The 24,386-nt window shown below is 50.2% G+C and overlaps 8 protein-coding genes across 8 annotated transcripts; 4 read left to right on the top strand and 4 right to left on the bottom strand.

The window, feature by feature from the left end:
* Positions 1-1,736: 1,736 nt before the first annotated feature.
* N7511_010625 (phospholipid:diacylglycerol acyltransferase) lies at positions 1,737-3,734 on the bottom strand (the record flags this gene model as incomplete). The annotated part of the gene is made up of 3 exons (XM_057133002.1): positions 1,737-1,879; positions 1,937-3,347; positions 3,423-3,734. The coding sequence occupies 3 exons, from the start codon at positions 3,732-3,734 to the stop codon at positions 1,737-1,739; spliced, it is 1,866 nt and encodes a 621-aa protein (XP_056980990.1).
* A 164-nt stretch (positions 3,735-3,898) lies between these two features.
* On the top strand, positions 3,899-4,647 carry N7511_010624 (peptide alpha-N-acetyltransferase MAK3; the record flags this gene model as incomplete). Its single annotated transcript, XM_057133001.1, has 2 exons — positions 3,899-4,294; positions 4,393-4,647. Coding segments are annotated over 2 exons (651 nt in total), but the record flags the coding sequence as incomplete, so codon positions are not given.
* Positions 4,648-5,977: 1,330 nt separating this feature from the next.
* Positions 5,978-9,893, top strand: N7511_010623 (hybrid sensor histidine kinase/response regulator; the record flags this gene model as incomplete). The annotated part of the gene is made up of 4 exons (XM_057133000.1): positions 5,978-6,324; positions 6,387-6,525; positions 6,594-9,558; positions 9,625-9,893. 4 exons carry the CDS (start codon positions 5,978-5,980, stop codon positions 9,891-9,893), a joined length of 3,720 nt encoding a protein of 1,239 aa, XP_056980988.1.
* A 526-nt stretch (positions 9,894-10,419) lies between these two features.
* N7511_010622 (uncharacterized protein) lies at positions 10,420-11,057 on the top strand (the record flags this gene model as incomplete). The annotated part of the gene is made up of 2 exons (XM_057132999.1): positions 10,420-10,461; positions 10,620-11,057. Coding segments are annotated over 2 exons (480 nt in total), but the record flags the coding sequence as incomplete, so codon positions are not given.
* Positions 11,058-11,601: 544 nt separating this feature from the next.
* N7511_010621 (uncharacterized protein) lies at positions 11,602-15,805 on the bottom strand (the record flags this gene model as incomplete). The annotated part of the gene is made up of 3 exons (XM_057132998.1): positions 11,602-14,224; positions 14,379-14,674; positions 14,735-15,805. The coding sequence occupies 3 exons, from the start codon at positions 15,803-15,805 to the stop codon at positions 11,602-11,604; spliced, it is 3,990 nt and encodes a 1,329-aa protein (XP_056980986.1).
* A 364-nt stretch (positions 15,806-16,169) lies between these two features.
* On the top strand, positions 16,170-17,004 carry N7511_010620 (uncharacterized protein; the record flags this gene model as incomplete). The annotated part of the gene is made up of 2 exons (XM_057132997.1): positions 16,170-16,343; positions 16,414-17,004. 2 exons carry the CDS (start codon positions 16,170-16,172, stop codon positions 17,002-17,004), a joined length of 765 nt encoding a protein of 254 aa, XP_056980985.1.
* A 797-nt stretch (positions 17,005-17,801) lies between these two features.
* N7511_010619 (SEC14 family lipid-binding protein) lies at positions 17,802-19,063 on the bottom strand (the record flags this gene model as incomplete). The annotated part of the gene is made up of 3 exons (XM_057132996.1): positions 17,802-18,485; positions 18,561-18,684; positions 18,828-19,063. 3 exons carry the CDS (start codon positions 19,061-19,063, stop codon positions 17,802-17,804), a joined length of 1,044 nt encoding a protein of 347 aa, XP_056980984.1.
* Positions 19,064-20,325: 1,262 nt separating this feature from the next.
* On the bottom strand, positions 20,326-22,854 carry N7511_010618 (Ras GTPase activating protein IRA2; the record flags this gene model as incomplete). Its single annotated transcript, XM_057132995.1, has 4 exons — positions 20,326-20,486; positions 20,559-22,404; positions 22,460-22,593; positions 22,641-22,854. The coding sequence occupies 4 exons, from the start codon at positions 22,852-22,854 to the stop codon at positions 20,326-20,328; spliced, it is 2,355 nt and encodes a 784-aa protein (XP_056980983.1).
* Between the last annotated feature and the right edge of the window lie 1,532 nt (positions 22,855-24,386).

Raw genomic sequence — 24,386 nt, 5'->3', positions numbered from 1 at the left:
CGCCTTGTTTTCTTCGTTTTTGGCTCGTCCAGATTGCACAAAATTATTATCATCATTCGTGTCAGTCGTTCATACTTGGCGCCTGGAAATGGACCTGTTTTTGGAGAGATAAAAGGGTTCGGCGCCTTTTGCTTGCACTACACTCGCTCTGCACTTAGATGGATTGGATATTTGCTATTTTACGACATTTGCATCGGCACAAAGAAGACAGGAGGGGCTTGCAAATAGACCGTGCACTCGGTCTACCTTTCGTTTTCGTGTCTTCGCCACTGGCAGGTGCTTAATCGGCGTTGACACTGGTGGTTCTTTCTGTTCTGCGAATCCATTTGAATTCGACCAGGAAGATCCGAGGAGGAATGAGGGGAGACGAGGGCCTATTGTGGCCATGGCAGCTGGGATCGAGAAGATGGGGGTTTTTGACGGAGGCCTTTTTCTATCTCGTCCCTTGACGCTTGCCGATTCTCTTCGCTTCTGGCTTTTGAAGATGAAGCTGATCCGAGTTCCTAATGCTTGCACACCTGCGACAATTCTATACTGATCCTGGACTATACCAGGATCGACAACTTCAAGCGGTTGTGTGCAGGCCTCTTATCGTTACTTTGGACGATGAGATGTTGGATATCTTTAGCATTATTCTTAATCCCTAGCGTACGAGTTAATGAATCATTGTACATTACTCTCACCCAGTCCTCTTGTATTATTACATACACGTCCTATACATCCATAGTCACATGTTTCTTCACTCGGTAATCAGAAACTCAATATTCCCCAGCAAACCCCGACTGATTGGTGGATATCAACAGAGTTACTAAAAGGTGAACTATACGAACACGATCCCATCCCCTATCCATGTATCAAGCAGGTTTACATCCCAAGGGTGGAACCCGAACACCCTGAGTTCGGCATATAACATCATACATAACATCATTCCATTAGTTAACAGTAATGCATCCTGGACTCTAAACAAAGTGCCCCAGTGATAAGCAAACTAAGTCGATGATCAACCACCCCCGCCTGACACTTGTGACGAGCGTCGATCAACACGGGAGGAAAAGCAAGCATGCTCCGATAAGCCCAACTCACACCAAGTACAGTGATGTGATACCGATCCTTGCATCTCCCTTGCAGGCTAACAGGGCCAAGTCGACCTTAGTACGGAGTACATGTGTTAGACTGCATACCGGACCCCGGGAGAAGGGACGTCCTTGGATCCGTTGCCCGTTCCGTGTCCACCCCTTCCCCTTTTGATCTTCTTGTGCATGATTTTGACACTACTCTTGACATGTCAGAGGACAGTACTGCTGGGAGTTAGGCGGTTGCTAGGTCTGGATTAGTTCCTAGCGGCTTGGATACTTGTCTGGACCTATGCGATTATCAATAAGTTACCACCCCGAACTAGTAGTTCCAGATCGCAATCTGGATAGGGCCAGGAAGAGAAATAGGCTCATTACACTGAATTAGCATGTAAACATACGTACATTTGTATATATGTATCTCTCAGATCCAGTCAATTGCTCACAAACTGGCTTTTATCGTGGGGATGATCGTAGAGTATGGTGAATATACAAAAAGTGCTATTAACAAAACCCGTCTATTGTAAGATATCCTCGGGAGTGTCTAATAACAGAGGTGGATCAAGTCGTGAGTCCGAAGAGGATGAGAACAGAAGAATAAAAACAAAAGGTTAACATTGGCCAGGCATAAGGGGTTGCGTAATCGTTGGGAGGAGGAAGGAATTAGTCGTCAAAGATCTGTACACGATCTGCGTATTCGCGAATGTTCGAGACAAAGGTCTCTTCGATTTGGTCGCCCTTTCCGCCAGCGACGCGGAGGAGGAGATCGTTTAGGGATGCGCGGCCTAGGATATCGACGTGGTCGCCTTGGCCAGGTTAGTTTCCTATTCTGTTACTGACGTGAGAAAATAAGAGGAACATACCGGTGTTAGGTCCTCCCCGGGGTGAGAAACGATCTGGTTCATGCGGCATCTCAAAGACTTTGATCTTTGTACCGGCTGGGTTGTAACGCTTCATGCGCCAGCCCTTGGCGCACATATAACCCGTGCTTAGCAGGTTGACGGTTCCGTCACCCTCGCCCATAAGCACACCGCGGTCGACACCATCCTCGCTGCTGGTGATGGTAGTGTCCATGCTGACATTCAGGTTGACCAGAGGGTCAGTCTCTTCTTGGTAGAAGTAACTGCGCTCTGTAGGTTTCCCCACGCCGTAGAAACAATAAATCTTCATGTCTGGGGCATAGGGTAGACGTGACTCAAGAGGATTGAGCCATGTGCGAGGATCTTTCTCGTTGGCTTCAACTTCGCGCTTAGTGTGAGCTACACCGTGCGAGTAGCTGCCCAATACTTGATTACGATACCAATCTTCGCTCTGGTCGAGGAGGTACTGCAGACTCTCTGGAGTAGTGAGATTGCGTCTTGTCCAGGATGAGTTGGTTTCGTGGAAGTTAAGCAGGTTGCCAAAGGACAGAGGCTGACCGGGCTGGTCGTCTGGTGCCCAAGTGGCATTTCCCCATACGGCCTCGCCGCCCTTGGGGAGCATGCTGGAGATTCCCGGCATGGCTCGGAAGATCTCTGCTCGCTCCTCCTTGGACAGGAACTTTTCTAGTCCGTACACGGCGAAAGCGTTGAGTTGCGCGGTATCCCGCATCTCACCGGATAGCACGGCTGTCAATCCCTTGACTGCACCCAGCATGCAACCGCTGATATTGACCCATGAGTCGATATGCTTGTTGACCCAATCCTTGCCGCCCTTGCCGTGTTCTTCGCTCTCCACCCATTTGAAGAAGTATAACACTACCTGCGATCCCATGCTGTGAGATGCCAGTGTGATCTTCTCACCTTGTACCTGCACTGCGGTCTCAATATAAGACTTGAGCCGAGTAAAATACTTATCGCGCACTTCGAGGTTCAGGTACGACAACCGCCAGTCGTAGGCAGCTGTAAAAGCATTGGTGGGATCATAACCAATAGTTGCCAGGTTTTCCAAAATCTTGTTCCAAATCCAATATCCAGTGATAAAGAAATCCGTCGCATCGAATCCCTGTGCCGCACGCAGCTTGATGCCAGGCGGGTCGAGGCCAGTGTCCCGGTCGAGCATGACGTGGTTCTTCCACTCGGCTTTATCCATAACCAGGGCTCTCATCATGCTCCAGCTACCCCATAACCGTCGACGGAAGTATTGGCGCGAGTTCTCACCCGTGCCCCAGCTCTCTAGACCAGTCGAGATAACGCCGGGGATCATCACAACGGGATGCTTGGCTTGGACGCCCTGAGATTGAAGATGTAGACCAACCGAGAAGGAGTCATAACTGACAGTATCACGTTCATGCTGCTATACCCTCAAGGTCGTCAGTCATACGAAGGTAGGGTGAAGAGATAAGAGAGCTACTCTCTCGGGTCCACGTACGGAGAACTGCTTCACATCGCTTACAATCCCCTGAGGAATGGCGTCCATTATCGATTCCAGGTTCAAGTCCATGAGAGAGTCCAGACTAATAACCTCCGAGTGGTTCGCAAAGAACAAGGCGATAAAGATACCGAACAGTCCGCCCAGTACGAAGATGAACCCATTGCGACGTTTGCTCCGGGGCTTAAGGACCAGCTGCTTGACTTTTGCATCACCAAATTCCGCACGAAGCCGAGCTTCCTCAGACTTGGAGCCAGAGCTAAGGGAGTTGGGCTGCGGGACCTTGTCCTTGCCCGTGCGGCGGCGGAGCATAGCGACCAACCGCGAGGAAGGAGAGGGAAGGGGGGAGGGAAAAAGGCCCAGTGCAATTGCCTGAAAGCTGAAGAAGAACAGAAAAATGCTCAGAAGTGAAGGAAAGAAAAAGCGAAGCACATGAAAATGTAAAGTTAACGGACGGATCGGCATCACATGGCAGATACGTAACTTTGCATTTCAACCTCCGGCCACCTCCATTTCTCACCACCTCCGTGATGAACCCCTCTGAGCTCCGCTACGTGCGGTACGACAATTCTCGCGAAAATGAATTTGTCCCCGCCATGCGCCAGTTGATCTCCAAGGATCTGTCCGAACCGTACAGCATTTACGTCTACCGCTACTTCCTCTACCAATGGGGCGACCTGTGCTTCCTCGCGATGGACGAGAAGAACGAGATGGTCGGAGTTGTGGTATCCAAGCTAGAACCACACCGTGACGGTCCGATGAGAGGTTATATCGCCATGCTGGCCGTGCGCGAGGAGTACCGGGGTCGGGGAATTGCTACCAAGCTTGTACGCATGGCGATCGATGCGATGATCGAGCGGGATGCAGATGAGGTATGTTAAATACATGAGGATCATACACCCCCGGGAAGGGGGTGGATGCCTACCTGATTATTGAGGACTGAGAGAGCTAATCAAGCTATCGTGAGTAGATCGTTCTCGAAACCGAAATTACCAACACCGCCGCCATGAAGCTATACGAACGACTGGGCTTCCTGCGCAGCAAGCAGCTGCACCGATACTACCTCAATGGCAACTCAGCTTATCGCCTTGTACTTTATCTGAAGGAAGGCGTGGGTGCGATTCGAACGGCCTTTGTTGATCCCTACGGACCCCCGCCACCGGTTCCCGGTGTACCTGACGCAAACATGGATCCTCTTTATTCCAACATGGGCTCGCTGATTTGATATCGTGGGCTGTGTACAGCTGCATTTGTGCTTTTTCAAGCGTCTTCTAACATGGCATGTCATGATAATTATGGGAAATGACCAAAATAGATATACCTTCCTCATTGGATCTGGCGTCCGGGTGACCCTGATGCAATCTTCCAAGGGTTCACAAGCTGAAATGTAAGTGGCATATCAGCCACACAACGGTGGTGCATCTATCATACGTCTAGCGGTCCCAGAGCGAAGTGTATATTTTGCCTTTTACGCCATGGCTTATACTGTAGCAGTGCTAGCAAGATAAGCCTTCGTCATGCTGCAACTAGCGCTGGACGATGCAAGCAAGTAGCCTAGATGCTTATAGAAAGCATGCTCAATTATTCTCGGCCCGGTCGATACTACAGGTATTCTGGCCTCGGTGCATATATTGGCCAGAGTCTGCCCGATCATTCTAGAATCAGCGAGCCACATCACCTGCCCGAGTCGCCTTCATCCCGACACTATGGGACTCTATGTAGCGTGACGGCATAGACACATCAGGCAGAAATGGCAGGGATCCTATCACGTCCTTTGATTCCTGGTTACAGTGTACAGTATACTGGACAGTACTGTGCCCTGTGCAGAATTCAGATTTCACGTTGACTGGCGGAACTCCACCCACTCCGATCTGAAAACTTCTAAAGATTTCCGATGGAGAATATACAAGCCAATCACATAGACCGGGGAGAAAAAAAGCCTCGATGGTTGGCTCAGGGTCATGTTAACTGAGTAACTCCCGGCCTTTCTTTATAGATCGACCAACGCCGGCCTCTGATTGGCGGGTTGACGGACCGTCAGGCCGAATTGGCCTGCGCATTCTCATTTCCACCGGCCAACGAGGTGAAATTCTCAGCTTCAATCCCCCACTGAACTAACTGTTCTCTGCCCTGTGGCATTCCCGAGACCCGGTTGTCACCTATAGGGTGTACAGACTGGTTCGATCTGATGTGCCGATCTTACGTGCCCTGGTTTCATCATATCCTCACCCGCAACCCCCTATGATCGAGCTTTATTTGCGGATTACCTTCCTGTTGCCACTGCCATTCCCGAGACTTTGTCACAGTGTGGCTGTTCAATTTGCGAAGCCAAGGTTGATGATATGACTGAGGTTAGGGCATTGTCCCCTACTGCCTGATGTGGAATTTTGCTGTATCTTCTTAGACCTCTTATACCAAAGCTTTCCTACTCACAGATTTTCCCTAATTACACACCCCTCCACCCCCACTCTACATCCGCGGACTCCTTTTAATATATCAGGGCTTCCCAACCTATATTCATGTCCTGATCTCATTTCCTCGGAACCTAGAGCATCATGGAACCCTTGCCCAAGGACGATGATCACAACGCGGGTCGTCGGGCCCGCGAGGTATATCGTTATTTTCGACCAGAGCGACTAGCCCCAATAGACGAGAATCAGTCCTTGAACAGCGAGGAACCGGTTCTGTTAGAGCCTTCAGCGCGGCGGGGTTCTGCTACTTCCAGTCGCCCAACGTCTATCTCACAATCTTTAAATAGCTCCCGATCTGGCTCACTAACATCATGGACACCGCCGTTAGCCCCTATGCCAAATAGTTTGGTCCTGGGCGACTCGAATGAGACCCTCCATTTATTTGCGCAACTAGCTGCATTGCGGTTGAACGTTGATCGTGTGTTTATCAGGTAAGTCGACAGTAGTCTCCCTAGGAGCTCCCGCAGACTTGCTAAGATCGCTCCGTCAACAGTGTTTCAGATCGCAAGTCTCAATTTATTATCGCACAGGCTGCCCAGAATACCAAAGACAACGGGAAATATGATTTTCTCAGCGGTGGAGTCTATTCTGGCAGTACCACGCTCGATGTCAGCTCGTGGACGCCATGTCAAGTAGGTAGCTCTTCTGCTTTTGCCTCCATTCAATGGAACTAACTATGGTTTTGTTTTGCCACTAATAGGATACAATAGCCCTTCCTCAGTCCAACAGAGAACAAGACGAATATGACTTTGTTGTTTCCAATGATATGAAGGAAGATGAACGCTATAAAAACCTTCCCTTTGTTCAAAAGGAGCCGAATTTCCGCTTCTACGCAGGCACACCCCTCACCACAGACAGCAATATCAATGTCGGTTGCTTATTTGTCCTCGACACAAAGCCTCATGTCGAATTCACCCATTCCGAGAAGGAGACCATGGGAACTATGGGAATGCTCATCATGGACTTCCTGAAAGTGAGCCGACAAGCCTCCGAAGGTCGACGTGCAGCTCGACTATCTCGAGGGTTGAGTTGTTTTGTTGAGGGTAGATCGGAGCTCACAGAAGTCTTCGACGATCCAACGATGCATAGTCCCAGCCCGCATCCAACATCCCGTCCAACCTCCCAAACACCATCAAGCCATCTCTCCAATTCTAATAATCAACTTCCCCGTGGAAGATCTCATTCTCGAGGCAGCGATACTCGTTCCATCACTTCATTGTCAGATGTCAATACCGATCAATCTAGAGGCTCTAGTGTTGCTTCGCATTTTCCTGTTTTGCGATCCGGCAGTATGAACATACCGGACGAAGATGATGAGTATCAAGGAACCGCCGGGACGTTCCAGCGAGCAGCAAACATCATCCGAGCAAGTCTGGAGCTGGAAGGCGAGAGTGGTGTGGTTTTCGTCCAAGGTGGAAACGACATGATGGCCGGTTTCGACACAAGAAGTGAAGTCTCAGGCTCCTTTGAGAACTCCAAATCTGCGACTGTCCTGGCTATCTCTGCTGGTGAAGCCCCTATCGGCCCGGAGACGGAGTCTCTTGCGCAGTACCCGGTTTCTGGGATTGATGATGGCTTCCTTCACGGCTTGCTCTGTCGTTATGGACAGGGAAAGCTTTGGTCAATTCACCGGGATGGGTTGTTTTCCAGCTCTGACAGTGACGAATCGGCCAATACCTCACGTCAAAGCCGTGCCCGTGAACGAAGTAGAACCACAAAGGCAAAACGTGCTAAGAAGTGGAAAACGGTTGAGAACAAAATGCTCAATCAATACTTCCCGGGCGCCTCTCAAGTTATTTTTGTTCCGCTGTGGAATTCTAACACCTCTCAGTGGTTCGGTGGTTGCTTCTGCTGGAACAATGTTGAGAATGTTGTCTTCGATCAACATGTGGAGTTGAGCTCCTTGCTCGGATTTGGATCTTCTATTATGGCCGAATGCAACCGAATTGAGTCTCAAATGTCTGACCGACAGAAGGCAGACTTCCTTGGAAGTGTATCCCATGAATTACGCAGTCCACTTCATGGAATTCTCGCGGCAGCGGAATTGCTACAAGGCACGGAGTGCGATGACTTTCAAAGCTCTCTTTTGGGAACCATCAACGCATGTGGTCGAACGCTGCTTGATACGATGAACCAGGTCTTGGATTACACCAAGCTCGTGTCTTTGGAAAAGGATCTACACCAATTGAATAGAAACAGACCCTCCAGCGTGAATCTCAAGAGTATGCAACGTTCTGCTTCACAGTTGGATGCATACATGCCTATCGATCTCTCGCTTCTCGCCGAAGAGGTGGTGGAGGGCGTTTGTCTGGGCCATTCATACAGCCAACGACCAGCATTATCGTCTCCAGCTGGCACGCCTCCGTTGAACTCCAACACATCACAGAGCTTTGATATACCTCAAATGCACGTGGACATCGATATGGACATTGCTCACCACAATTGGGTTTATTCTACGCCCCCTGGTGCCCTCCGTCGCATCATTATGAATATTTTCAGCAATGCGATCAAATACACCGATTCCGGCCGTGTCTCGCTTCGCTTGGAGGTAAAGGAAGCCTCCGATACTCGGACTCAGCAGCAAGGCACCAAAGAAGACACTATTACCTTGACAGTCACCGACACCGGCAGAGGAATTTCAGAAGAGTTCCTACGAGGCAAGCTATTTATTCCGTTCGCCCAAGAAAATAGTTTGGCTGTTGGAACCGGGTTGGGTCTCTCGATTGTTCGCAGCCTTCTCAAATCTCTGGGCGGAAACATCACCGTCGACAGTCGCCCAGACGAAGGCACAACTGTCAAGGTGACAATCCCATTGGCACGCCACGAACCAAATCTTGATGGTATCTCTAGTCCCATACCATCACCCGGGCCAGAATTGGAACCCGAATCTATATCAACTGAAGTGCGCCTCTTGCGAGACGCGCATGCTGGTCGAACCATTGCTATTCTTGGCGTAGAGCCCGAAAATGCTTCTACTCATCCACAATGGGGAGCCTTTTCGCGTTATCTGACTGACTGGTACGGTCTCAAGCTGGTTTCATCGTTATCCAAAGCGCCCATTGATGCCATATTGGTCAGTGAGCTTCCTTTAAAAGAACATGTCAGTTGGGATACAGAATCCAAACAAGCCATCCTTGTACTGAGTCCCAGTTTTGTCGGTCCCAACTCTGCACAGCCTGAATGGTCTTCGACAAACACTGTGATTACCGTCAATCGCCCATACGGTCCTCACAAGCTCTCCCGGTTTATTCACAAATGTCTCGACCAGGCCTTTCCCTTACCAGCTACCGAGTTGGTAGTATTGCCCAAAAAGGAAGAAATCCTCCTACCAACGCCGCTCGAAGATGTTACCTCACACCAGCCAGTTCCCCAAGCCGATGATATGCAGGTTTCAGCACCAGAGGACATTTCTCACGCCCTTCCACCCTTACACAATACCCTTCCGTCCTCCACTACCCCCGAATTCACCGAAAATACCGAACCTATACCAGAAGAACCTCGAAAACCTCGAATCCTGGTAGTCGAAGACAACAAAATAAACTTGAACTTAATGCTTACTTTCCTCAAAAAGCGAAAACTGGACACTGTTCATTCGGCCGAGAATGGACAGCTAGCAGTGAACGCAGTGGAAAAATTGCAACCAGGTTATGATATTATCTTCATGGGTAAGTTGTGCTCTTCACCACGTCCGAACTATCAATCGTAACATTATATACTGACCAACGATCTAGATATCTCCATGCCCGTCATGGACGGGTTCGATGCCGCACGATACATCAGGGCCCTCGAACAACAACGCGATCGCTCCAATTCATCCGTCATCATTGCACTGACGGGACTCAGTGGTTCGACTGATGAATTCGAGGCTCTCAACTCCGGCATGGATTTGTTCCTAACCAAACCCGTCGCGTTCAAGGAGGTTTCCAAGATTCTGGATAAATGGTCCGAGGGAGGGTTGCGAGAGCCAGACCAGCCAGAATCAGATCTCCCAGACTCGTGACTGTTGGCGTGCATTCAATTCAGCGCTTGTTTTCATGTTTGGCGAAAAGTATCTTGTTATATAGCATTTCTCAGTTCATCTTCCTTCTACATCATATGGCTCGCCCCATACAGCGAAGTCGTGGGAAGACAACTTTCTGCATACGAGGCATGAGCGATACCCATTTGATTTAGATATATATTCTCATTCTCATTCTCAATCTCAATTTAGATGTTGACTTTGACTTTTGATGTGGATTTGTGTTATACGAAGTATACGACAACCATACAGCATTCGACCCAATAATTCTCCACAAAGCCCCAATGCGCTCATATACCAACCCCTAAATCCAATTAGAATGGCCGGCCATCCGGAGAGTATCGCGTTCCTAGAAGAACAGCAGATGTCTCAGCTGACTGATGCTGCAGACCAAACCCTAATTAACCTTGAGCTTCCTTTGCCCCGGGTTTCGGAATTCGCTTCTCTCCCCATCACATGTAATATCTCCAGACCCTTTTTTCTCCTTTCCCACCCCTCTGCACTCACCATGGATTTCACAGCCCTCCACCAGTTGCAATCTCCCGGCATAGTAAAAGCAAGCAAACGACAAGGCCGTCGACCCGGGAAATCCGCCTGCGCCGCTTGCCACGCGCGTAAGAAACGATGCGATATCAGTCCGCCCTATTACCAGTGTACGCACTGTCGTAAGGAGGGTCAGGTTTGTATATCGAGAGATTCAATTGAAAGGTATTCATTCTCTTCTCTTCACTTCACTTCTTTTCATGCCATTCCGTCATATTCATATTTATCTATTGGAACGTGGGGAAACTAAACATCGAACCTCGGCACGTTAGACCTACTCGCCACCGAATCGCCCATCGCCACCGCAACAATAACCAGCATAATGATAATGAGAATGAGCATAATGACGACGATATCTCTGGCGATGAATACGGCGGGAATATACTTCCATTTCCAAAAGGGATCGATCATGAAGTTCCGCGTTGGAGTGCGGCTTTCTCGATGTTCTCGGAGATGCGCCGATTGTTGGCTCCCCTTTCGCCCGAAAGTGAGGGAGAGAGTGATGAGTCGCAGGATATCAATGTAATGGAGGGGGAGATGGAGGAGATGGGAATGAGGACAAAGGGCATGCTTCGCTTGGGCTTGGATCTGGGTCTGGGTCTGGGGTGTGTTCTCGCGAGAGTATCGATGTTGCTTCTGCGGACAAAGTCTGCTTCAAAGGGATTGGCATGCCGGCGTCTAGATCTGTCTCTCGATCTCCGTCTTCGTCGGGCGGGATAGAGTCTGGATCTGGAGTGGCAGCTTGCAGGACTGGCATTGTGCTTAGGGATCTTTCTTCGACGGGAGAGGTCGGAGTGAGGAGTGGACAGGAGACAGACGCACGTGGATTTATGGATGATCTTGATGCGCTGCTTAGATTTTGATGAGACCTATAAAGCGATGTATTATAAAATGGTTGATTTGTTTGGGTTGGGATAAATTCAAGACGAGACAGCTGGTTGGCTGTTTGTATCACAGGTCCATGATTCTATGGGTTTTCATAATATACAAGAGAGGTGTAGAATACAAGGATGGGGACATGAAGGTGGACAAATCAAAGTCAAAACAAGTCCGCCAGATGGTATATGCAGGCAACACGCTAGCGCCGAACAAGAAGAATGAACATTGGGGGATAACACAGATGCAAGAAGATGAGGGAGGTGGCGCGTTAGATCTGGTTGTCTCTTTCCGATGAGAGACCGATAGGAACTCCGATGGCATTTTGCATGGACCAGGCCAATGGCCGCGGGACATTACGCCATTCTTCATCTAAGATGGCTGCTGCATCCAACATGAGTGGAAGAGGATTCTTGGGATAATAGTGATTGGCACTACCAAGCTCGATATCTCGCTGAACAAGGGCCTTGGCAAGGCGCAGATGAAGGCCTCGTTCTGTGCCCACGGGTTTCCATTTATTCAGGTAGGCAAGAGGGTTCTGGTGGAACTCCGGGGGAATACCGTGGAGGAGGGAATCCTTCACTGGGTAACTTTCATGGTGTAGATCAAGACCGACAATGACCTTGCCAGAGTCAGTGCTCCAAAGGTCAACGGTCTCCGGTCCCTTCCGAAAAGGCACAGTGCGAGACAAGGATGTCACGACACATTGGCGCATCTGGTATGTCACGCGCCTCCACATGCATGCATACCGCCATAGAACGCGGCAGAGGTTGAAATGGCGATTCTTGTAAGCAGACAGGAATAGAGTCTCGAACCCTTTCGGCGAAAGTTTGAACCCTGGCATTTCAACAAACTGGAAATAAAATTGTAAAGCGCCAATGGTGTCACGACGGCGCGCATGCAAAATTTTGACGAGTATATACTCGGGCAAAGGCACGCTGTTTTTAATGCAAAGTTGTATAAGCCAGTTCAGGGAATCCCAGTCGCTCAACCGGATCACCGTCTCCACGAGCTGACCGAGCATGGAGTTACTGAACCAATTGGCCCCGTGTGTGTGAACCATAAGATCAATAAAAGACTCCATGTTTTTCCCGCTGTCCAGGTGAGTCATGAGTGAATCCTGGATCGTATACTGTAATGCACTGCGAATAGTCGCAGTGTTGGACATGTAACCACGATGAACCATATGCTGCATGAGGTCGGCCTTTTCAGAGGGAGTCACAAGAGCACTGAGCAAGGCAATCCATGTGGCTGGATTCGGAGAAATGTGGGCTCCAGGCATTGTCCGCGCAAGTCCACGAAACATTGCCACATCTTGGGACCGGGCAGCGTATTTCAACAAAATATTAAATGTGTCAATTGTGGCCACATGTTCTGCATATGAACAGAGGTCTCGAGCAATTCCAGGAAGCTCATGGTCACAAAGATAAATCAATGCGTGATTTAAAGCCGCGGTCGATATGTGCTTATAGTTCAGATCTGACTGGAAAATAGCGAGGAGACGTTGAGCAATCTGTTTGGAAGGAATGGCAGCCCTCATTGTGGAAGATGCCTGCCCATTCATGACATTTGACTTCGATCCCCCTGAAAGTGTGAGCTCCTCAACTTGCTCGACAAACTCTTTTACCGAAGCCAGAGCCGGATCCGACATGAGAATCTCGTCAAAACGCCTGCGATTCAACGGACGCTTTTCAAAGCACCAGATTCCCCGGATCAGAGGCGTGGGGACCTTTGCACGCTCCATGGCACTTTTCGAGAGACACATGGGGGCCAGTGGTTTTTGAATATCAACGAGAGGATCGCCAGTCATTTGGAGGTTCTGTGCACGGGCAATACGTGCCTGCACGAGGTCTAAAACATGCTCTGTTCCAGACAGAATCACTCGGCGATAAAGCCCTTTGTTTTCTTCCACAGAGAGACAATGTACTCGGCACCCATTGTGGACTGAAAGATACCAAATATTTTCCTGTAATGTCCACTTGGTCGCGCCACAAAATATACCCAGGGTGTCTTCTGCAATAAGTACTTCCTTCTGCTTTGTCCGACGCTTGGTTTTCTTCCGAGAATCTTGTTGTACTTCCTCCAACACATCTTTTGTGTCCAACCAAGCTTTGTCCACATAGTGCTTTCCATTCTTCTTGTACTTTTCCCTCTGGTATTCACGATATCGTAGCTTGTGCGAGTCTTGAGTGGACAAGTTTCTGTCGGAGATCTTTTTCTTCGTGAGGCGCGGCGGTGAATCATCCAGGGATCGATTATGCTGGCGACTTTTCTGTATCATCTTTGCTCTTGCCAGCCTTGAAGGAGATAGAGGTTTCGAAGCGCCATGATTGATCCAAGCCGAGGAGCCGGATAGCTTCGAGTCAGTGGTCTTCCCAACGCTGTCCTTGGAGCTATTGGTGTCAATGCCAGTCCCATTTTCAATTGGCAACTTATCGGGCGTCACTGCTAAAGGCGATTTGAGACTCGTCTCATCAACAGAGCTGGTAGCAACATGAGAGGAAATCCATTGGCGCGAGTATCGAGGAAGCGACGGAGAAGGGCGAGCCGTTGGACGAAAGGGTACCAAAGACTTCCGATACGTCCTTGTCTGGGGCTCTGTAGAATGTAAAAAGGAGATTGGTCGTCGATGTGGTAAGGTAGGTGCAGCCCAGCGGGGGTAGAGGAAGAGAAGAGGTTCACCGGGCCCAGTCGTGACGGTGTCCAAGAAGGTAGACACTCGCCTCCTTAGACATGGGCGGCCACGAGAGAGCATAGGGGTCGATGCTCCAACAACCCGGAAGTCATGAGTGAGAAAGGAGATGGACGTGTTGCTGATGGGGTGTTTGCGACGGAGGACCTTTTTGCCCCGAAAATTGTCGGCGCCGATGCGGCAGGCGGTGGCCCGACGAGATCTATAGCCTTGATTGCTCGCCACGAACAAAACTTCATCTATTCAAGCTAATTTGCATTTTGTAGCAACTATTTTTACATTAATAGATGTGGCCTTCTCGGTCAATCTCAGCAGCTTTGGGAATGCCCCTGAAAATCCGCCTCATCGACCGTGACCGCTCCTCCAGGACCGGACGCTTGGCCATTAATGAGTCCTGCTTGGCTACCGGAGTTAGGTTGAGCAATTCCGCCTCCGATTCCCCTTTTGTGTCTTTGAAAACATCAGGTCCAGTGATATGGCTTTTGCAAGCTTCCGCAGTTCGGATAAGATTATCTTTCTTGCGTTGAACTGCATCGGCATCTTTGTCGGTGTCAGGAAGAGTTCTGGATAAGTCCCGAACAGCATCAGAAAGGTATGTGACGAATTGCCAGCGTGATGTCTGGAAAAGGAATCTTGGCATGATTTCGGGTATCTGATATCTAGGGTTAGCTACACAATATCAAAAAATCGTTGAAAAGCAGGCTGGACTCACCCTATCAGCCAAGTAATAAAGCTCATCTCCTCCATTCTTCACGAACATCTTGAGAGCATCAATCCTCTCCCGATCAATAGAAGCAAGCTTTAAAGCCTGCATCAAGCTGGGGATATTCCCAATCTCCTCGATCTGCGGCTCCTCGTCAACCGTAAGGTTGGCACGATTCAAGAACCCAGACTCAACCCGGGACAAGCCCGCAACACTCTGCTCCCGGCTCCGAACCTTGGAGGAGTGAATAGTGAAATAGTCCTCGGTAAGCATATGCGACTTTTCAAAATCCGAACGACCACGATGCCGCCTCTCCGGAGTCTTGATCCGCAGTCTTACCCACCGCCGCCTCCGAACAAACGAATGGAACCACGGCTGTGTCCCATGCCACGAGGAGGAGGCGAATGAGAAAGAATACTGCCAGCCCTGCTCATCGACATCACCCGACATGTCGACATACCACGCCTTCCACGCCCACTCCCAACTCGGGTCGGGCAGCTGGGCATTCGTGATATTGACAGCACTAGCTCTTTTATCCTGCGTCATCCAGGGGCTGGGATCAAAATTCAACAGCGAGCTGTGTGAGTACCGTGGGACACCAAATATGAACCAGCCTCGCTGGTTTTCGTAGAGGATGTCTAATTCCGAGCCCCTTTTAGTCGTTTGGGTCCCAGGATCAATATTCTCCATCGCATTTCCATACCCATTCCCATTTCCAGTTCCAGTTCCAGTTCCAGTATGGCTGGATACGCGGGATGGTTCAAAATCGGCCGCATCAATATCTCTGCCCCCACTGCCTTCTCCAGTGGAGCTTGCCGAGACTGATCCCCCTCGAGCTTGGGACGATTCCCGACTGAGTGGTTCGCTAGTATCGGGCGCAATTCCCAGTCTATCGGGTTGCCACTTTGCATATTTTCGCTTTGTGAGCTGGCTCTGGATCGATGCGCGGCTTAAATGTTTTGTTAAGCTTGTTTGCCGATCGAGAGCTGATGCTCGTCGTGAGGGCCCCTCGCCGTGCTGTTGTTGCTCGGGAAGGGTATTATCGACCAGCGAAATCGAAGTCGAGTTCTCCATGGTCATGTTATAGGTAGTATAGGTATGTTATAGAGTATAAAAGTGGTATCGATCTCGAATCTTGGACCCAAGGAGTTTTCGATCGGATATCACCTCGCGCAGAGCCCGAGAGTCAGGCGCATAATCCTAAAATATGGTCCGCAGAGAAAAAAAAGATATAAAAACAGATATGAATGGGAGGGTATCAACAAAAGAAAAAAAAAAGGGAAGAAAAGGACCGAAAATCATGGAAAGTGAGGTTGAAGAAGAGAAAGCCAAATGCAACGATGACATCGTTTGCGGGGAGACCGCCAAGCCCTCTCTCCTCTCCTCTCCAAAAAAAAAAAACAAAAGGCAATCCACTCATCAACAACAACCCCTCCAAACCACCATGGCAGCCCACCACCGCAAGATCGAGCTCCAGTCTCCAGCAGACTTCATCTACCTATACACCAACACAGTCGCGCTCGCGCGCCGCAAACTAGACCTGAATCTGCCCCCTTCGGCAATCGACAATGAAACGCCCGATCCGATGCGCGAACGCGTCAGAGAATTAGTCGACGATGTGAGCGCCCCGGTCAACCCCATTGATCCATGTGGACTTCAAGCTAACGATCCCGATTCCAAATATACAGTATATCAACACAACGTTCGAAACAGCCTCTTCGTCAATAAGCATCAACGGGCTTGACTCCACATCCGAACAGTTCCCCTTCCCGGCAGCTCTGACAAAGCCAACCGAGACAGTCGAGTATGAAGCCTACGATACAGAGCTAGCGTCGCGCGTGACGGCCCTCTACGCGCAGCTTGAGTCGCTGACGACGGGCATCGCGCAGCAGAGACGGGACGCGCCGAGACGCGCTGCGAGGGAGTATGCGGCGCAGCTTAAGGGATTGATTCAGGGGGAGGTTGAAGAGGAGGAATATGATGCTGCGAGTGGGGCTGGAACGGCGGGGGATGGAATGGATGTTGATTCTGGGTCTGGGTTGAAAGGTGTCGATCCGGCGTGGAAGTTGGAGGTTGCTCTTGGGTCGACGGAGGAGCAGGAGCGTTGGGCTAGTGGGGATATTGCGGGGGTTTATGAGGATGCCCTGCGGTCTATTTTGAGGTTGCAGGGTGAGGGTGAGGGCGAGGCGGGTGATGGTGCGGAGGGGCTTGCTTTGGCTTCGACTGTTGGGAAAGCTGAGAGGGCTGGGCGTGCTGCTGAGGTGGTGGAGAGTATGTGAAGTGGGTTTCAGGAGTCTATGATCTTCTTTTACTGGCGTTTCTACTTTGGGGGAGGTTATGTTTTTAGGGTTGCTTTCGTGATGGGGCGTTTGGGAACCTGGGGTATACTCGGGGATCATGATACCATGTCTTTTCTATTATCTATTGGCTTCAGTGTGCCAGCAATTCATTTTTATGCAATCATGTTTGCAGCATGTAAATTCAGATCAGAGATCAATCGTGCTGCTGCACAATTCTACAACGGAAAGACCTCAGCCCTGGGATTGAGCAATTAGGCATAAGATATCAACATCATAGATATGAAGCCACGATTAAATATATGCTCATCGATGCATACCCCATAAAACAAAAAGATACAAGCAAATCACCGTCACACCATCTCACTTTTAAATTTCACCACGTCCTGTTCCTTCTATACTGAAGCCAGCGCAGCAGGGCACGCTGCCAATGAACAGGCCCAAAAAAACAAAGCTGAAAACAAAAGCAAGCTCTCCATGATATCTAAATCTGAACAAAAATCAAACAGATTGCAAAAAAAGCGAATGTGGGATAAAGAGTCCACGACTGTAGCCGTGAATGGGTCGACGGGGATGTGTTGAAGCTACCAGAAGGAAATATCCCGATCTGCCTGGGAGGTATGCAGAGGTCGGACGGGATTGTATTCGGACCAGGGCAGGAGATGATTGTTTTTTTGGGGTTGATCGTAATCTCCCTACATTCTTATTTTTCCGGGAGGTCTAGCCAGAGGATATGAGACAGCCAGGCCGATAAAATCAGGAAAAGAACTTCAAAAGATTTAGGCAGTAGCCCCAGCGGCAACCTCCTCCTTTTTCTCCTCAGCAGGGGCGGCGGCAGTAGCATCAGCGGGGGGAGCAGCCTCAGTGGGAGCAGCAGCCTCAGCGGGAGCAGCAGCTTCAGCAGGGGCAGCAGCCTCTTCCTTGGGCTGAGCCCACTTGGGAGTGCGAACCCACTCATCCTCCCTCCAGGGACCGAAGTCAGCAAGCTCGCAGCCACCCTCACACTTGCAAGTACCACCGAACTCAACGGGCAAGTTCTCAGCGGGAACCTGGGCAAGCAGCTCTTTTTGGTATCCGCTGCCGAGGACGTGGATCTTGCTGACAGTGACAGGGTCAAGGAAGCCCTTGACGGCGCTGAACACGCTGCTGAAACCCCAGGGGGCGTTGATCAGGTACAGCTTGCCCAGACGCTCGGGATAGTGGTTCTGGGAGATGTCGGAGGCCTGCTTGACGTATCCGTAGACGGAGGGCACGCTGGTAATACCAACGCCCTTCAGGTCCATGATTGTGCAGCAGGTCTCGAGGAGCTTTCCGGCCTTGCGGGAGCAGGCAGGGAGACGGGGGTCGCTGAGCTTCTCGTACTCGGTCACGAGGTTCTTGAGCATGCGGTCGCCGGTGGTGATCTGGTACATTTTGTTCAGGTCGATCTTGCCCAGCTTCTCGATGTACACGGGGCGTCCATCCTGTTGTTGGTGTTAATATGTATTCGGTGCCTCGGACGTCGACTATCAATGAAGGAAAAGAAGAATGTAACACACCTTATCGGTCTTGTGGTAATACTGTGGGTAGTATTCGAAGACCTTCTCCTTCTCGGGGTATTCAAAGGTACGGGCGAGGTCATCGGTGCCGAACTCCTTGCGCCATTTCTCACTGTTTGTGAACCTGTGATGCAAATCAGATTAGCAACTTTCAAACATCGATGCCAGTCAAAGCCCAAAGGCAGAAACAGGAACGGAGAGATTTCCAAGTTGTCAGGTCACAACAACCCAAAAAAAAGTCTCCCCGCAAGAATTGAGCCAACGTACATGTTCTTGGCGGCCTCGACATCAAACTTGCGGGCACGGAGGAAACGCAGCAAAGTTAGAGTATCCAGACGCTCAGTGTAGCCGAGCTTTTCCAGCTCAGCGCGGAGCTGGTGCACCTGAGCATCCTGTTCCGGGGTGGTGTGGCCAGGGTGACCAGGCTGCGACTCCGGGGCAGTCGTAGGGAAGTCGTACTGGTCGTACTTGGAGTCGGTGGGCAACTTGTTCTCGGTAGCCATTGTGAAGTATGTGGTTGGGAAAGAAGAGAGGGAGGAGGGTTGAGGGCGGGAGGCGGAGGGGGGGGTCTGGCGTCTGGCGTAAGTGGCCACTTTGAGGTCCAAAGTCTCTTCCAAGTGATTCCCGACTATTTAATAAGCAGGCAATACTAAGTTAAGTTATGGGGTTATTGCTTGGGTTATTGTTTTGCACTATTAGGCTGCTACATATTCGTGTCTACAATACTTGAGCTAACATGAAGTTCACTATCCTTTGTTCTGTTCGAGTTGATCCGCAAACGGCCTCGGGGAGTCGACCGTTGACCTTAGCTCCCGATGACTACTTGCTGGTTTCGGCATATAAACACACACATATCAACACAGCTCACAACAAATAACCGGATTCCGACTCAACCACAGACCCCTCCTGAAGCAGGAAAAGGGGCAAGGGCGAGGGGCAAACGTGGCGGTGTTAGGGACCCAAACCCACTCTGCAAGACAGTGGACACCAGCCTGGCATTCAACGCGTGTACAGACTCCCGGTTCTGATTTGATGCGAATACGATTGGCAATACGATTGGCAATACGATTGGCACTATATAACATCAAGTGCAAACCCCGAAATGAATTGTTATCTGCCTAGGCTCTGTACAGAACGAGGTCAACCGCCATCCTAACCATACGGGTATTCAAATCAAAAAAACACACATCGCAACAAGCATTATTATACACAGCGCATGCAGACCATATAAGCCTGAGCGGTGATGAAAACAAAACAGAACACAACATGCCGGAGATGGGATTGATTATAAGGCACAGGGCCCCGAAGCCAGAAACGAAATAGAGAAGAAAAAAAAAAAAGCAAAAGACAAATATCCTCTGGGTATAGACATTGAAAGGACGAGGCAAGACAAAGGAAATAACATGGAAAGAAACGGGGGCCATGAGAAAATAAACAGAAAGCACAAGATCACCGGCTGAACCCCCTTGCCCGAACCAGCGGGGAGGGTCTTGAGCGTCCTTCGTGGGTATGTTCGTGTACGGGTAACATTCACACAGGGCATTGCGCCCGAACTGCATAGACGGTAGGTCGGAGTCGTTTGAGACAAGACGTCCGATTCATCGTTGTTGAGGGTATATGGGAGATGCATTGGCATGGTCATCACAGGATTGCAACTCGATAGTCAATCGTCACCGGGATGGCAGGCGGAAAGGAGTCAACCTCCTGCCTCGGCTCATCATTCGTAAATAGCAGACAGCTCTGAGGAGCCTGGGATCAGGTACCTTTACCAGCCCTTCTTGCGCGCAAATCGCTTGTTGAGGAGGGCTAGCACCTTGGTGACGTTGAATTGGACGTATTCTAAATCGAGGTCTTCGAGGTTATCCTTCTGCATCTCGAGGAGATCATCGAGTTTGAGATCAAGCTCTAACAATCCACGAGCACGGCCTTGATAGATAGTTGTCAGTAAATTGTTCTTTGAAGTTGTGTGCAGCTGGGGGAAAAAATTGCTGGACTCACCCTTATAATGCAAGCTAATAACGAATGTACCAGGCAATGGGCTCTTAAACATAAAGTAAATGTTCGCCCGTCGGTTCTCAGGCACATTGCTGCGACGAATAACACCCTCCTTCTCCAGTTGCTGATGAGTGAATTTGTAAGGTCCAAGCTCCTGGTGTTTCGTGGTCTTGCCACGAGTTTTGCCCTCGGACTGGCTGCGCACGTTGTGCAGGTAGGATTTGTAGGTCTCAAGCTGGCCGACCAGGTAGGCATTATGGTCGCGAATGGTGGCAAACACTTCTTCGAGTTTGCGCGTCTCTTCCAGCACCTTGTCCTTGAGGGAGCCGAGATGCACCAGCTCCTGCTCCACCTCATCGCGAAGCAAACTGAACTCATCAGAACGGTCGATCACACCCATATCCTGCAATTGGCTGAGCAGTTCCATAGTGCGAATGCCCTTGCGCACCATCACGGCATCATTCTTCAGAGTCGCCGCTGCCTCGGCAATGCGATCGAGTCGCAGAGGTCGACGGGCGACGGAAGAATTCTGGGGCAAGGATCGCAGAATTTGAACGAAAGTCGATTTGGCTTCCATGAAGAACACTTCTTCTTGGGTGATATCAAGGGCAGCGGTCAAATCATCCAGGGCAGTTTCCCACTTGCTGAACAAGGGCACTGTAATGGTCCTGTTCTCCTTGCGAGGGACCTGAGGGGGAGCAGCGCCCAGCTCTTGCAGCAACACAGATAGGTGAGAGTATTGGTCCTGGGCAAGCGCTGCAGTGTGCTTCTCCAAGAGACCGTGCATGACATACATCTCGTTCAGCGTGATCTGGAGCTCGAGGTCGCGTTTCGACAGAGCCACGTAGTTGTCCATCTCAAGACTCTCGTAGAAGTCCTGTACTTCACACAGATCAAGCAAGAATTTGTTGACACGCTCCTTGTTCTGTTGGATGAAGGGCTGAAGGCTTGCCATGTAAGGTTCCTTGGCATAGGAAGGCTTGTTCGCCAAGTTCTGGATCATCTTGGCGATCAAAGTCAAGGTTCGACGGGGCTTGTCGGTAGGCGTGGCGTCAATGAGCATGTACGACCGAGGAGTAACGATCGCGGGATTAATGAAACGCAGGAAGAAGAAACCACCGATAAGAGTACAGATGGTCTGGTCCTGTGCATCGGGGTACTTTCGGCGCGACAAACTGCGAATCTGCTTGCAAATCCATCTAATACCGTATGGAGCCTCGTCCACGGACTCAATAATGGTTGTGATGAATCCATTCGCGATGTCGGTCAACATCTTCAAGCGAGGAGCAATAATGGCCTGCACCTGGGCGTTATCTGCTGCATCTTCGGCTGTCACAGACCGGGCCAGATAGTCTGGGAGAGAGCCGGTTTCTTCTTCAATCTGCTTGATCATGCTCTCATAGACCTTCAGGGGATTGATCTCCAAATCAACATCGCGCAACTCAATCAGCGCATTAATTTGATCCACCAAAACCTGCTTCAAATAACTCTGACCGGGACCACGGCGTGTGTATGTGGTCATCATGCGAGAAACGGGGGTGTTCTGGCGAAGCAAGGAGGAGTACTCAGGCGTGTTGTCAAATTGGTAGGTGAGGACGGACTGGAACATGGTAAGCAGCAGGTGCTCTTCGCGGCTCTCGTACTGGTTTCCGTAGATCGTGAACATGACGGTCTGGAGGAGGGAATCAATTTCGGCCATGGAGACCAGTCGGCAGAGGTGGGCGATGTGGCGGGGTTCGGATTGCAAGAGGAAGAGCAGATTGCCATACTTCTGGGTTCGCTCATCGTTCGGGAAGAAGCCTTCCTGGGGATCTGCGGTGTCATCGAGGTGGCTGGCGACTTCATTTTGCTGCGCAGATAAGGGTCAGTGGACGCGTCAGTTGGGCGTTGAGTGATCATCTTACTTCCTCCAGGGCCATTCGATTTTGGATCAACAATGCGATCCGCGAATCGAGATATCGCACATCCTTCTCCAACACAAAGTTCTTCTTGGATTGTGACGAGATCCGGGACTTCAGGTCCCGCAGGTGTTTTTGTGCTGCCAGGGGGTTAGTGCGACCTTTGGAGACGACGACTGCAACCTACCTCGTGCCAGGTCATCGGAAATCTCCAAGTCCCTATCCTTGGCGGACATGGACAGGTACAAGGCGGTTACCGACATCCGCTTGGATTGGCGGATCGACCGAGTATCGTGCGACGACATTGTGTTCTGTCGTGCGACGGGCTGAAACGAGGACGAAGAGGACGACGAAGCTCGAGATTGTCTAGACGCAGGTTGAAGCATTGTAGCCACGGACATTGTGGGAATTTGACTGGTCGTCAGAACCGGGTCGTGTCGCGGAGCCAAATACAGACTGCCGGTGGTCGGACGAATGGCAATTGTAGGGGCAATCGGGATGAGATAACCCCTGGTGATTAACGCTGGGGGGATGAGATAACGAAGGGACCTCTTGAGTGAAATGGACTAAACAAGAGAAGGAGAGGGAGACAGAGAGAGAACAAAGAAGAGATTGTAAGAAGGGAGGGGGAGGGGAGATTAGTCTCTGGGGAAAAAAGTGAGAGGTGGATAATGGCAGTGGAGCGCCCTTTTTTTCTGACTGCAAGGGGCCTTTACCCCTGGCCCAATGCGCCTTTTCGCCACTCTTGATCTTGTCTATACACTATTTGTCCCGACTGTTTTGACGTCAAGTCTCATGTCTGCAGGGTACCTGCAGCCCTAGTCCACGAGCCGTCCATGTGCTATTCGAGTCGAGTTTCAGGATGATCAGGATCCTCTACTGTACTGTAAACACTAGACTACTGCTACTTCTACTGCACTACTCTGATCGTTCACGGATAGTCTCGGATGTACGGTACTTTACACTCTCCCCTGTGCCAACCCAGAGAGTCTACCATACCTTGGAATCTCATAATTTAGTTTAAGAAAGCCAACCCTGGGAACTGTTCTACATACGGCCTATGCTCTCAGGGGGTTCAGTGGAGACGAGTGGGACTCTTCCCCTGATCACTTCACATCAGCAACATCCCAGTTCAATCAGTTAAACATGGCAGTTAAACATAAACATTAACATAAACTATAGAACTATAAACTCAACATCTCACCTCCATTGACACAGACCGCCATCCTGTCCGGTATGAAACACGCCAATGCCGCAGATCCTGACCCCCTGATAAGTGTAGAAGGGTACATGCATATAAGTTAAACCTCCGACACAAACTTCTGACTTCCGTCCTCCGTCCCATCTCAGCGAAATCCTGTTCCGGATCGACAGAGGTACGTCAGGTAACCAGGTAATTCAAATCAGTGTATTACATGGATGAGTGACGCACTAGAACCGAACTGATGCTCGATACGTGGCCTGGTCAGAGCGGGTGATCGGCTCGGTGACTGCCTAATCGGGGATCAGAGCATTGAAGATCCTCAGTGCAGTGGTGTACAAGTGGTGTGTACATGTGGACTGTGTACTGTAAGTGAATTCTTGTCTTGTCCCCGTTTCTATTAGCTTGGTCTTTTTGCTTTTTTTAGTGGGGGATGGTCCATGCAGAGTGGAATGAATATGTTTGATTCGTGGTAAAAGGTGCCCTTATCTCGTGAGTCGATTATGTCTCGCAGTGTGTATGTACTGGATAGGGGTTGGCAGGGGGGCTGAAACCTAATGAATCTCGAAAGCCCCAAAGGAGAGAGAACAGCAGAACATCGAAAACTGACAGGTAACGGAGTTCCCTCAGACAGTGTCTCACTGCATCGGTGCTAGTCTGTGGCTTGACCGCGGCCACAATTTTAGTCTTGATTTGGGGTCTGAGCGGGGAGGACGTGTTGAACTGACTGAC

Source organism: Penicillium nucicola (genome assembly GCF_028828085.1).
Source record: "Penicillium nucicola strain IBT 29836 chromosome Unknown utg000010l, whole genome shotgun sequence".
NCBI classification, from domain to species: domain Eukaryota; kingdom Fungi; phylum Ascomycota; class Eurotiomycetes; order Eurotiales; family Aspergillaceae; genus Penicillium; species Penicillium nucicola.
Note: the sequence above shows the minus strand (reverse complement) of the source record. Positions and strands in the feature narration are given on the sequence as shown.